The sequence below is a fragment of the Amblyraja radiata genome, chromosome 3 (genome assembly GCF_010909765.2).
Source record: "Amblyraja radiata isolate CabotCenter1 chromosome 3, sAmbRad1.1.pri, whole genome shotgun sequence".
NCBI lineage: Eukaryota > Metazoa > Chordata > Chondrichthyes > Rajiformes > Rajidae > Amblyraja > Amblyraja radiata.
Window position 1 is genome coordinate 11,358,436 of NC_045958.1, and position 14,087 is coordinate 11,372,522.

Below are 14,087 nucleotides of genomic sequence, written 5' to 3' on the forward strand. Positions count from 1 at the left end.
AAGAGACCACCTCTTATCTACTTGTGCATAATCCATATCCCTCCATTCCCTGCAAATCCGTGCCTATCTAAAAGCCTCTTGAATGCCACCACCATATCTGCCTCAACCACCAACCCTGGCAGTGCATTCCAGGCAATCACTTCCTGCGTATATAAAACAAAATGTACCCTACACATCTTAAAATTGCCTCCGTCACCTTAAACCTGTACCCAGTAGTATTTGAATTTGCCATCCTGGGAAAATGTTTCTTAAGGGCCTATCCCACTTCCGCGACCTTGGATCGCAAATTACGCAACCTCGTGGTCGCTTGAGGCGTATGGGCACCGTATGGCTGCGAGGGGCCCGTACCACTTAGAAGCGCGGAGGGGTATGGAGTTGTGCGGGGCTGGTCCCAACATCGGCGGGGCTCCGAAATTCATGCAGTGACCCAAATCTTCACGCGCCAACGACCTGTCGGCCCGCGTACGCACGCAGGCGCATTGCGGTCGAACACAGCATCTTGACGGCGTATGCCTAGCGCGTGGCGTTGCGTGATAACGTCGCCATGCGACGCCCAAATTCAGTCGGCCCGCCTCCTGCCCAGCTGATTTGTAAGCATGAGGGCTGCTGCTAACAGAAGTCTCTATTGCTGTTGCAGCAATGCAGTCTGCATCTCTTCCATGATGATCATGGAATAGCAGCCAGCAATCCCCCTTTATATGCGTAAATGGCGTCACGCGCGAACTTAGCATGAACTTTGCGCGACCTCCGCTTCAGGTTGGTCACGCCAAATGCACGCAATCGCATGCAAGTGGGACAGGCCCTTTACTGCCCTTTCGATGCCTCGTCAATTAATATATTTCTATTATGTCTCCCCACAACCTCCGGCGCTCCAAAGAAAACAATGCAAGTCTAACCTCTCCCTGCAGCTAATACCCCTTTATGCAGGCAGCATTCTAGTAAACCTGCTCTGCATTATTTCTAAAGCCTCCACGTCATTGCACTTTATCTGCATTTTCATTGCAGCTGTAACATTAAATACTGCACTTTTGTTTATTTTCTCTTTTGCACTATCTGATGTACTCCGTATGCAATGGGTTGCATATAAAAATCAACTTTTGTTGCTGGGATATTTAACAAAGGTTTTACCCTTTGAATGTGAAAAGTCGATAGTTGGACATTCCCTTGTTGGAAATAGTGATGGCCTGACATCTTTTAAAGGCATGTTAACATCCATGACATCATTCAGAAGGTCAAAAGTTGAGGTGTTCCTTGATTGTGAGGTGTTCCTCCAGAAAAAAGTTTCATGTCTGCATACTGCCTAGATTTTATTGGGGTTGGAGCTTTGCCTGATGTTAAAGTTTGTGAGACCTTTCATAAATTACAAAATGACAGACTTGAGGATAATGACATAAACATTAAACAATTCACTGCAGTAAAACAGTTTTTTAATCAATTGGTCTTTCCCCTCAAAGGGCAATCCCAATAGAAATATAGATTGATCGAACAACAGAGTGTGTCCCAAAAGTAATTCTGGAATTGTCAGCTGCAGCCATCATGGCTCAGCCCATAATAATGAATCTTAAAGAAATAGTCTAGTGACTGAATATTGATGGGATGGCACGCACACAATGGCTTAGAATTATTGTCACTCCATTTTGCATGTTAAAGATTGAGAAGCAAAATGCAGAGCTTAGTTATTTCAAAGAAAGTCAATAGATAAGTCTCACCCTACAACCTCAAAGATGGATTTATTTTCTCTTAATTTGTAGTAATTTACAAACAAGGAAGGTAAACATTACAATATAGACATAGTTCTGCAATTATAAGCATGCTTGGTTCATGAATCTGTAGGTTCTGATCTGGTTAGCTGTGTATCCCTAACAATTTCTGTCTTCATTTCAAATTTTCCAGCATTTGTATTTTTTTCACTGTTCAATTTAAATTGGGAAACTGTTTCCTACAAGTAACAGTTAATCCAGCTAACACTCTCCAAGAATATATAATTATTCCAATGTATCCTCCACCATTAGAATTCACCATTAGAATGCACTATATTCAATTCAATTCAACTTTAATGTCATTGCACAAATACAAGTATGGGTACAACGAAATGCAGTTTAGCGTCAGTCCGTAGTAATAGTGCAATATAGAAATAAAAATACAGAATAAGCAAACAATGTGGACGGAGAGACTGGAGAAATCTATCGGCGGGACTCCGAGTTCAGCAATGTGATAGTGTTGTTGTAGAAGCTGTTCCTCATCCTACTAGTACGAGACCTGAGGCTCCTGATGGGAGGAGGGCAAACAGTCCATGGTTGGGGTGGGAGGGGTCTTTGATGATCTTCCCAGCCCGTCTCGGACACCGTTTTCGGTGGAGGGCATCCATGGCAGGGAGCGGGGCACCGATGATGTACTGAGCGGTTTTCACCACCCGTTGTAGTGCCTTCCTGTCCGCTACGGTGCAACTGCTGTACCATACCGTGAAGCAGGTGGTCAGGATGCTTTCGATGGTACAGCGGTAAAAGTTGGTCAGGATCTGGGGGGACAGGTGAGCTTTCTTGAGCCTCCTCAGGAAGTAAAGGCGCTGCTACACCTTTTTGATCAGTTTGGAGGTGTTGAGGGACCAGGACAGATCCTCCGAGATGTGTACCCCGAGGATTTGTAGTTGGAGACGCGCTCCACCTCAGTCCCGTTTATATGGATGGGGGTATGTCTGCCCCCTCTGATCTTCCTGAAGTCAACAATAATTTCCTTTGTCTTCTTGGAGTTGAGGACGAGGTTATTGTTGGCACACCAGGTTGTCAGGTGCCTCATCCCTGTAGGCTGACTCGTCGTTGTCACTGATCAGTCCTACCACCGTGGTGTCGTCGGCAAATTTAATGATGGCGTTGGAGCCATTCTTAGGGATGCAGTCATGGGTGAAGAGGGAGTAGAGGAGAGGGCTGAGCACACTGCCCTGTGGCACGCCGGTGTTCAGTGTTATAGTGGAGGAGGTGAGGTTGTTGACCCTAACAGACTGTGGTCTGTTGGTGAGGAAATCCAGTGTCCAATTGCAGAGGGAGGTGGAGATGCCAAGTCCGCTGAGTTTGGTGATCAAGCTGGCGGGGATGACAGTGTTAAAGGCGGAGCTGAAATCAATTAACAGCATCCTGATGTAGGTGTTATTGCTGTCCAGGTGGGTCAGGGCAGAGTGTAGGGCTGCCGATATGGCGTCCTCTGTAGACCTGTTGGTCCGGTAGGCAAACTGATGGGGGTCCAGTGTGGGGGGGAGGCTGGCTTTGAAGTGAGCCAAGATCAGCCGCTCAAAGCACTTTGCAATGACAGGGGTGAGTGCCACTGGGCGGAAATCGTTGAGACTCCCTGTAGCTGATTGGGCACTGGCACAATGGTTGATGTCTTGAGGCAAGTGGGGACAACACCCTGGGCCAGTGACAGATTGAAAATGTCAGTGAAGACCAGGGATAGTTGTCCAGCACATGCCCTGAGCACCCGCCCGGGGATGCCATTGGGGCCGGCAGCTTTGTGCTCATTCACCTTGCTCAGTGCATCTTGTACAGCAGAGGTGGAGAGACTGAGGGGTTGTTCATTCGGGGGTGGAGCAACTTTGATGGCTGGAGTTTTGTTGTCCCGGTCAAAGCGAGCATAGAAATGGTTTAGCTCGTCAGGAAGGGAGACGTTGTCTGAGGGGGGGGGGTGTTAACTTTCTGGTAATCGGCAATGGATTTGATTCCTTTTCACATGCGCCTGGGGTCGGAGTTGTTTTGGAAATGCTCCTCAATCCGCCGTTTGTGACTGAGTTTAGCATTCCTAATTCCCTTTTTCAGATTGGCCCTGGATGAGCTGTATCCCTCAGCGTTGCCAGATCTGAAAGCGGCATCGCGAGCCTTCAGCAGGAGTCTGACCTCCCTGCTCATCCACGGCTTCTGGTTAGGGAAGGTCTTTATCTCTTTGTGGGTAGTGACGTTATCAGTGCAGAATTTTATATAGTCCAAAACTGTTGATGTGTATGAGTTGATGTCCACTTGGGAGTTAAAGGTGGCCTGGGTGGCAAACAGACTCCAGTCTGTTTGCTGAAACTGTTCCTGTAAAACAGAGACAGCCCCCTCAGGCCAAACCTTCACTGTCCTCAAGGTAGGTTTCACACGTCTGATCAGAGGATTGTATTTGGGGAGCAGGAACAGAGAGAGGTGGTCAGACTGTCCAAGGTGGGGGAGGGGGAGGGCTTTGTAGGCTTCAGTAATATTAGTATATACTAAGTCCAGAATATTGTTTCCTCTGGTTGGGCAGGAAACGTGCTGATGGAACCTGGGGAGTACAGTTTTAAGGTTGGAGTGGTTGAAATCACCCACAACAATAAATGCCCCCTCTGGGTGTGCAGTTAGTTGTTTGCTGATAGCAGCTTGCAGCTCTTCCATTGCTAGCCTGGCATTAGCGTCTGGGGGTACATAGACTGCAGTGATAACAGTCGATGTGAATTCTCTGGGCAGATAGAAGGGCCTGCACTTTATCATCAGGTATTCCAGGTCAGCAGAGCAGTGACTACCAATCCTAACAACGTCCGTACACCATGTGTTATTCACATAAATGCACAGTCCGCCGCCCTTGGTCTTACCGGAGTCCTCCGCTGTTCTGTCGGCCCTGAAGACAGTGCGCCCCTCCAGCTCGATGGCGTTGTCCGGCATGTTATCGTTGAGCCATGTTTCGGTGAAGACCATGGCGTTGCAGTTGGCGATCCGTCTGTGTGTGGTGATCCGCAGCCGTAGTTCATCGATTTTACTCACCAGGGACCGGACATTCGCGAGGAAAATGCTGGGCAGAGCTGGCTGGTGCGGGTTTGATTTCAGCCTAGCTCGATAGCCTCCCCGCTTCCCACGTCTTTGTTTGCGGTCCCTGCGCCGCCTCCGGGCACTTCCTGTCGGGGGAGCTAGCCCGTTAGACCACGGTTTCCTGGCGATATGTTCTTAATTCCAGCTGTAATCTTTTTTGTTGCATGTAGAATATAGTTGATGAGTCCAATAATCTGTCTCTTTAAAGATCAATTACTTTTGTGCAGCTCTGGCAATTTATGTAAAAGTGGTTCTAAAAGTTATTTATATTCTGATACAACTAGAGATTAACTGCCACAATTTTTAATGTTAGATTTTTATAAGTAAGGCCTAGAACAAAACACTCATTATCTGGGAAATTTTACATTTCATTTTCTCTCCATTAGTTTTAAGTCAAATGTTTGAACTAAGTGTTCAATTTAAAATAACTTTCTTTCCAGGTTCCAGTGTTATTTCCTGGAATTGTCATTAATCGAATAGAAGGTATTTTGGAGGGGTGTTTCTATATGGAGGCATTAAAGGAGATGAGTTTCCATTTGTCATCCAAGTCGTTTCCTCCAGCAAGCCTTCTACAATCTTTCTTGCAACTGATTCTGGAAGTGAGTTTAAAAGATTCAATGATTAAGAACATTTCAATTATATTTCTATTCTATTAACAGTGGTGATGGGAAATAAGAATTACCAGTTTTTATTTCGATTTGTGTGTTAATGTGACAATCGTACACAGGCTACAGTCCACCTAAAAGATGGGTCCACAATTGTGCTGTATCAACAGTGGTCAGGTTATCGACCTTTGCCATCTTTAAAGTTGACAGCAACTTTTTGACTTCCTCGTGTAAAGCGAAATGTAATCAATTTCCATCAAGTATAGAACTTGATGGAAATGTTGCCTACTTCTACCATGTAGCAATTTTCACCAACAATTTATTTCCCAAATCTGACACGCATAAGATAAATAGCTTCTCCCCCTTTTAAAAAAAAAAAAAAAGTGCTTGAAACTGATAAACGAGGAGGCATTTTAATATCCTGTAATAAACATGTATATTACCAAGCAACCGCAACTGCAGAATTTAATTTTACACTAGGTGGTACGTAATGGGAGAAAGGTTTCTAAGGTCTTTTATTGTCATGTGTACCAATTAAGGTATAGTGATATGCAAATTACCATACAGCCATATGGGGGGGGAAAAAAGCAACAAGACACACAACTACTTAAAAGTTAACATAAACATCCACCACAGTGGATTTCCCACATTCCGCCCTGTGATGGAAGGCAAAAAAGTCCAATCTTCTTCCTCCTTATTCTCCCGCAGTCGGGGCGATCAGGGCGATCGAAGCTCCCGCGGCTTGGAGTTCCCGAAGTCAGTCTCTGACTAGAGACTGCGGGCTCCACGGTGTTAAAGTCTGCAGGCACCCAGGATGGAGCTCCGAGGTCGATTCCTGGCAAAGGGATTGTGGGCTCTGTGATGTTAAGTCTGCAGGCACCCGTGGTGGAGCTCTCGAAATCGGTCTCCAGCAAAGGCCGCCAACTCCTCGATGTTAGGCCGCAGTGCGGACGGAGATAGATACGGAAAAAAATCGCACTAAAGAACACTAAAAACGTACATTTAACACATACTACTTAAAACACAAAGAAGGAAGGGACAGACTGACTGTTGGCAAGGCAGCCATTGCTGGCGCCACCTGGTGGTTCACCCGGTGAGAAAGGTGCCATGAGGTAGTTGAGGTGGGAACTATAACGGCATTTAAAAGACATTTGCACAGGATGGATAGGAAAGGTTTAGGGAGATATGGGCGAAGCACGAGCAGACGGGTAGTGTAGAGGTGACATCTTAGTCAGCATAGGCAAGTTGGGCCTAAGGCTTGTTTCCATGCTATATGACTCTCAACGTGAAATTTTAATCCTTCAAAAGAAAACTGGCAAACCCAGTCTAGGAAATTGTACGGGAACTGAATTTGCAGTTTAGTACATATTTCATCCTTATCTCAATGCAAATTCACATATTGCACTTTTTTGCTTTGTTTCCATTTGCCGGTTCTAATTTTAAATTATACTAGACCTAGGGTCACCGCGGTTGCGGTGGGTGGGGGCGGCCTGCAACGTCTCACACACAATAACTACCCCCCACACACACACACACACACACACACACTAACCACCCCCCTTGATATTATATGAATATTATCCATTCGCTCCTACTACCCCATCCCTGCCTTCTCCACTCACGCATAGCCCTCACAGGCGTGCCTGGAGAGGGGGGCGGGTAGAGAGAGAGAGAGAGAGAGAGAGAGAGGGGGCAGAGAGAGAGAGCCCCCTCTGCCTTCTAAACTCCTGTAAAGGCCCTGTGCCATCAAAACCACACTACACATTAACCCAATGTTCCTCTGGATCATGCTCGTAACCTCACGAACACGTGCACATCGACGTATACGGGGCCCAAACCTGCAATACTCCAAATGCGGTCTGACCAGTGCCCTTATAAAGCCTCACCATTACATCCCTGCTTTTATATTCTATCCCTGTTTTTTTTCTCAAATGTACCGCTGTTGTATTCACTAAAAACAATCTATTTTCATTGTAGGGTAAAGTAGGGATGAATTACTTGCACGAGTTCATCGGCATTATGCAAAGTCTAATTCTTTATCATCCACCCTGGCAACAGTCTTCCAGAGTGAATTACTTCATGGAGATTCTTCAGTGTTCCAATTGTAAGAAAGGAAGTTCATTTCTTCTTGAGTCACTAGCAAGGTAAGATGATTACAAATTCAACATTTATTTTATTGAAGTTTTCAAATTTATTGTAGGACAAATACTTTTCTGGCCATTGTATTTGCAACTGTTTAGGATTGAACTGCCACCAGTTGCACAAGATTGTGATCTGAGGATTTAATAATTGTTGACCTAGGAATTTAATAAGTTCTGAAAAAGTGGAATTGTATTCTGTAATGTACCTTTGCTTAATTTGGGAGATTATTGGTTTAGCATATTTGCATGTACTGAGATAGGCGAAAGCTTTTGTTTGCATGCTATTCAGTCAAATCCAATTATATTATAGAAGTACAATCAAGTACAACAGGCAGTGCTAATCAAAATAACCAGATTGCAGAATATAGTTTTACAGCATTGTTCTAATCTGTTTTAGATTTCAGTGATTACTTCGATGGATAACATTTTGAATCTTTGAATATTTCTCTTTCTGTGGGTGCAATCTCATAATCATCTAGCAGTCAATCTGTCTTCTTGATGACTGACAAGATCACTATTTCCTGAATGTGGTAACTTTATAATTGTGTAGTTCCTTTCAGCCCATCCATTTTATCCCAGGTTTCAAAAGATGCCCATCAGCCCCATTCACCATTTATCTCCCTGCATCTATTATTTTTCATTTACACAACAACTGATTCTCCTACAATGTGCTACAATAGGGTTACTTTATAATAACCAATTAATGCACTGGCATATCTTTAAATGTGGGAGGAAATTGGATTAATTGGGGAAATCTACATGGTCACATGAAGAAAATGCAAACTCTGCAGCCCACACTTTAGGGGGGGTGAAAAGATGGGATGCTGGAGATGCCTGTCAACAGCACTAACTGCTGTGCCATTTCTTTTGTGGTTAATTTGTATTTGTCCTTTGCTAACTTTACAGATACTCTTCACTCCTTCACTTGCAGATAAAATTCATATTCTTTTCCATCCACACCTTTTTGACATGCTGTGAATCTTGCTTCAAGTTTCCAGGCCACATGGTATTGAGTATACAATAATTCAGCTCAAACTGTTATCTTGTATCTGCCTTTCATTTGGATTTCCACAATTACACTACGTCACAGACCTAGAATTAAGTTGGATCTCATGCCAGTGAAGAAAAATGGATGATCTCTGCACATCTTGGTGCAACCAGCAGGCCCCAGCTTCTGCCTCATCTGTATCCTGCTGCAAATCCATCTGAGTTTCTTAGCCATGACAGCAGTGGTGTTCGGGTTATCAATGGTAAACCCAATGTTCCAGGTGCTGAACTTATTGTAAAGTGGAAGTTGGTGTTCATGATCATACCATACGTGAGAACACCAGGTAGTGCAAAATATAACGTAGAGCGTGGAATAGAGTGTCCCATCCACAGATGTAGATTTGTTTAACGTGCAAGGGAAAGCATGTGGTAGATTGAAAATTCAATCTTGGAATATGAGAAGTCTGTTCAAAACACTGATAACAGTGTGGAAGATTACTTGAATCTGGTGGTACGTGCTTTCAGGCTTTTCTATCCTCTGTGCGATGGGAAAGAGAAGAAGAGAAAGTGACTAGGGTATGAGTGGTCCTTGGTAATGTTCGATGCTTTCCTGGGGCAATGTTAAATGCATGATGAACTGATTGTATCCATGACTGCCGTTCTTGTGGTCTTGGGCATAGCAGCTGCCATGCCAAGCTATGGTCCATCTGGATAGGATGCTTTCTATGGTGCATCTGTAGACGTGGAGAGGCATCTTGGGAAACGTCTAATTTTCAATCTTCACAATCTTCATAAGACATAGGAGCAAAATTATGACATTCGGCTCATCGAGTCTACTTCGCCATTTAATTGTGGCTGATCTATCTTCTTCTCAACCCCATTCTCCTGCCTTCTCCCATAACCTTCAACACCCTTACTAACCAAGAATCTGTCAATCTCCACTTTAAAAGTACCCAATGATGTAGCCTCCACAACCGTCTGTGGCAATGAATTTCACATGTTCCCCACCCTCTGACTAATGAAATTCCTCCTCATCTCCTTTCTAAAGGTGCATCCTTTTATTCAGAAGCTGTGCCCACTGGTCTTATACTGGTGGAAACAACCTCTCCATATCCACTCTCCAGGCCTTTCACTATTCAGTAAGTTTCGATGAGGTCCCCCCCTCATTCTTCTAAACTCCAGTGTGTAAAGGCCCAGTGCCATCAAATGCTCATCATACATTAAGCCTCCAGCATTCTTTCTTGGCCATATGTTTCATGTGGTTGGACCAGGTCAATATTGATGATGTTTGCTCTGGGGAACCTGAAGCTCTTGACCATCTTCACTTCAATACCATTGATGTGTGTACTCCACTTTGCTTTCTAAAATCGATGACCAGCTCCTTTATTTTGCTGACATTAGGGGTGAGGTTGTTACCTTAACACCATGCTACTAAGCTCTCTATCTTCTTCTGGTACTCAGTCTCATCATTATATGAGATCTGGCCCACTAGTGTACTGTCATCTGTGAACTTGTAAATGGAGTTGGAGCAGAATTTGGCCACATAGTCATGTGTAAAGGTGTGAATCCCATATTTCTCTTACATCGGTTGTTTCGACAATAATCGACCGGACACCGGGGTTGCTTTAAACGTACGTTTATTCAGCAGGAGTCTTTACACAGGTTAACAACCTAGCAAAGAGTCAAGCTCTCTGCCCTTATTCGTAATGCCTTATATACTTTAATGCTACGGTTTATCACCTCCCACATTCCCCAATCAAGCAACAGACACGTACGCAATGGTCAGGATAACAGGCACGTACATATAAGGAGAAGTTATTTAGTGGAACAATACTAGAGCTCAGACAGGTACATTCCTCAGCCTTCCAGGCACGGCGGTTTGTATATTCCTCAGACTTCTGAGAGCCAGCCATCTCAGTCAGACAGGTGCAGGTATTACCATAGTCGCGAATATGCAGTAACTGCAAGACAATGTGTATTTCTCCTGACCACAACTTCCTGAAACCTGCAGCTACATTTTCAGCAACTTTGGTCAGCAGCCATTTTATGTTTTAATCCAGTCCACCTGGCCAACCATTTTACCTTCACAGAACAATCTTACAGCGTTTATTCAAGATTTACATTCACAAAGGGAGTATAGTGATGGCTAAGAACACATCCTTCCAGTGTTGAGAATTATTCTGGAGGATGTTTGTTACCTATCCTTGTTGATTGGGATCTATGGGTATGGAAATCGAGGATCTAGATGCAGAGGGGAATACTGTGGACGATTAGACTTAAAAGTATAAATAACAACAATATTCGGACAAGAGAAATTCAAGTGCCAATTAAGCATGATAAATATTGTTTTTTGTTTGTTCTTGTTTTCAACCAGGCTAGCCAATTAATATTGTATGCATTCAAAACTAGTAACCAAACACTACTTTTTCCACAGATCTGGTTGGAACTTTCAACAGGTTTTCATTTCCCTGAAATGGTTATGAGCTGAATTGAAAAAAATACTGCTGCAGACACATTAGTTTAAGTATAATAGCTTGTTGGTTTAAATGAGCAATTAGACATTTGGTTTTTGAATTGAAACAGCACAGGTGTAGGAAGATAGACAAAAGTGCTGGAGAAACTCAGCGGGTGCAGCAGCATCTATGGAGCGAAGGAAATAGGCAAAGTTTCGGGCTGAAACCCTTCTTCAGACTGATGGAGGGTGGGGGGGGAGAAGAAAGGAAAAAGGAAGAGGAGGAACCCGAGGGCTGCGGGAGAGCTGAGAAGGGGAGGAGACAGCAAGGGCTAACGGAATTGGGAGAATTCAATGTTTATGCCACAAGTTTCTGGTGGCGGCGCGACTCGTTGCAGCGGCTCCTACAGCCTGTCTGTCTTTTTTTTATTTTTGTCTAGTTAAATGTAGTGTTTGTGTTTTTTTAAGCTTGGTTTTAAATGTGTATATGTGGGGGGCGGGGGGGGGGAGGGGGAAACCGTTTAAAATCTCTTCCCTGTACGGGAGACCCGACCTATTCCCTGTCGGGTCTCCGTTGTCGTTGGGGCCTAGCACCGTGGAGCGGCCTCCAACCTGAACGACCCGGGGGCTCGGGAGACTGCGGAGCTGTGGAGCTGCGGACTATTCACCATCGTGGGGCTGGCCGGCCTCGGTGCGTGGGGAGCGGTGGTGACTCGCTGCTGCGACTCGACTCCTGGGGCACGGAGGCTCCAGCAACGCAGCCGCAGGTCCGGTGGACTGGGACATCGGGAGCTCGCAGGTCCGGGAGGAGAGAGAGACCGCTTCCCGGAGCTCCCGCAACGCGACTTCTCCAGCCCGTGTCGCGGGGTTGGAACGACCTGGAGCGGGGTCATACATCACCCGGCACGGCTTCATGGCCGTGGGACTCACCATCGCACGCTGGGGCTCCGACCTTGTACTTTCAGACCGGGAACGGGGCCGTAAATCGCCCCGCGCGGCCTAAAATGGCCGTGGGACTTATCATCACCCGCCTGGAGCTTGGACATTGGGAGAGACATGGAGAGCAGGGGAGAGAAAAGACTTTGCCTTCCATCACAGTGGGTTCACTGTGATGGATGTTTGTGTGAACTTAATTGTGTGTATGTCTGTAGGACATTGTCTTTGTTTGTATGGCTGTGGAAACAAAATTTCGTTTGAGTCTCACTGGGGCTCAAATGACAATAAATTTGTATTGTATTGTAGGGTGCAGACTGCCCAAGCGGAATATGAGGTGCTGTTCCTCCAATTTCCAGTGGTGCTCACTCTGGCCATGGAGGAGGCCCAGGACAGAGAGGTCGGATTTGGAATGGGAGGGGGAGTTGAAGTGCTGAGCCACCGGGAGGTCAGGTTGGTTAATGCGGACTGAGCGGAGGTGTTTGGCGAAACGATCACCAAGCCTACTCTTGGTCTCACTGATGTAGATCAGCTGACATCGAGAGCAGCGGATGCAATAGATGAGGTTGGAGGAGATGCAGGTGAACCTCTGTCGCACCTGGAATGACTGCTTGGGTCCTTGAATGGAGTCGAGGGGGGAGGTAAAGCGACAAGTGTAGCATCTCTTGCGGTTGCAAGGGAAAGTACCCGGGAAGGGGTGGTGCGGGAGGGAAGGGAAGAATTGACAAGGCAGCTACGGAGGGAGCGGTCTTTGCGGACACGGGGGGAGATGGGAAGATGTGGCGAGTGGGTGGGTCACGTTGGAGGTGGCGAAAATGACGGAGGACTATTTGTTGTATGTGACGGCTAGTGGGGTGAAAGGTGAGGACTAAGGGGACTCTGCCCTTGTTACGAATGGGGGGGATGAGGAGAGAGAGCAGTGTTACGGGGTATGGAAGAGACCCTGGTGCGAGCCTCATCAATAGTAGGGGAGGGGAACCCCCGTTCCCTGAAGAATGAGGACATTTCCGATGCCCTGGTGTGGAACACCTCATCCTGGGAGCAGATGCGGCTTGGACGGAGGAATTGGGAGTAGGGAATGGAGTCCTTACAGGAAGTAAGATGGGAAGAAGACTAGATAGCCATGGGAGTCAGTGGGTTTATAGTGGATGTCGGTCAGAAGTCTATAACCTGCGATGGAGATAGTGAGGTCAAGAAATAGTAGGGAAGCGTCGGAAATAGTCCAGGTGTATTTCAGTGCCGGATGGAAGTTAGTGGTGAAGTGGATGAAGTCAGTCAGTTTTATGTGGGTGCAGGAGGTAGCACCAAAGCAATCGTCGATGTAGCGGAGATAGAGGTCGGGGATGGGGCCCTGGTACGCCTCGAACAAGGATTGTATGACGTACCCGACAAAGAGGAAGGCATAGCTGGGGCCCATGCGCGTGCCCATAACTACGCCTTGTATTTGGAGGAAATGGGAGGAGTCAAACGAGAAGTTATTGAGGGTAAGGACCAACTCCGCTAGGCAGGGGAGAGTATCAGTGGCCGGGTATAGGTTGCTCCTCTGGTCGAGGAAGAACCAGAGGGCTTTGAGACCATCCTGGTGGGGGATGGAGGTGTAGAGTAACTGGACGTCCATGGTGAAGATGAGGGGATGGGAGCCTAGAGAATGGAATGCCCGGAGACGACGGAGAGTGTCTGAGGTGTCTTGGACATAGGTAGGGAGGGATTTAACCAAGGCGGATAGGATGGAGTCAAGGTATGTGGAAATGAGTTTGGTGGGGCACGAACAGGCAGAGACAATGGGTCTACCGGGACAGTCAGGTTTGTGGATTTTGGGGAGAAGGTAAAATTGGGCTGGGCGGGGCTGGGGAACGATGAGGTTGCCGGCTCGGGGGAGCAGGGAGCCGGAGTTGATGAAGTCGGTGATGGTGCTAGAGATAGTTGCCTGGTGCTCGTCAGTGGGGTCATGGTCCAGGGGTAAGTAGGAGGAGGTGTCCGAGAGTTGGCACGTGGCCTCAGCTTTGTAGAGTTCGACGCGCCAGACTACCACGGCACCTCCCTTGTCAGCGGGTTTGATAACCCAGTCTGGGTTGTTGTGGAGTGAGTTGATGGCTGTACGTTCATGGGGGGAGAGATTGGAGTGAGACAGGGGTGTAGAGAAGTTGAGGCGGTTGATGTC

At 46.4% G+C, this 14,087-nt stretch overlaps 1 protein-coding gene across 2 annotated transcripts in view; it reads left to right on the forward strand.

The window, feature by feature from the left end:
* slf1 (SMC5-SMC6 complex localization factor 1) overlaps positions 1-14,087 on the forward strand; it is a 73,936-nt gene that overhangs the window by 22,561 nt on the left and 37,288 nt on the right. For both annotated transcript variants that reach the window (XM_033017290.1, XM_033017291.1), the window contains exons 8-9: positions 5,249-5,407; positions 7,391-7,557. In XM_033017290.1, coding sequence (XP_032873181.1) covers positions 5,249-5,407; positions 7,391-7,557 — 326 coding nt within the window. The remainder of the gene's footprint in view (positions 1-5,248; positions 5,408-7,390; positions 7,558-14,087) is intronic.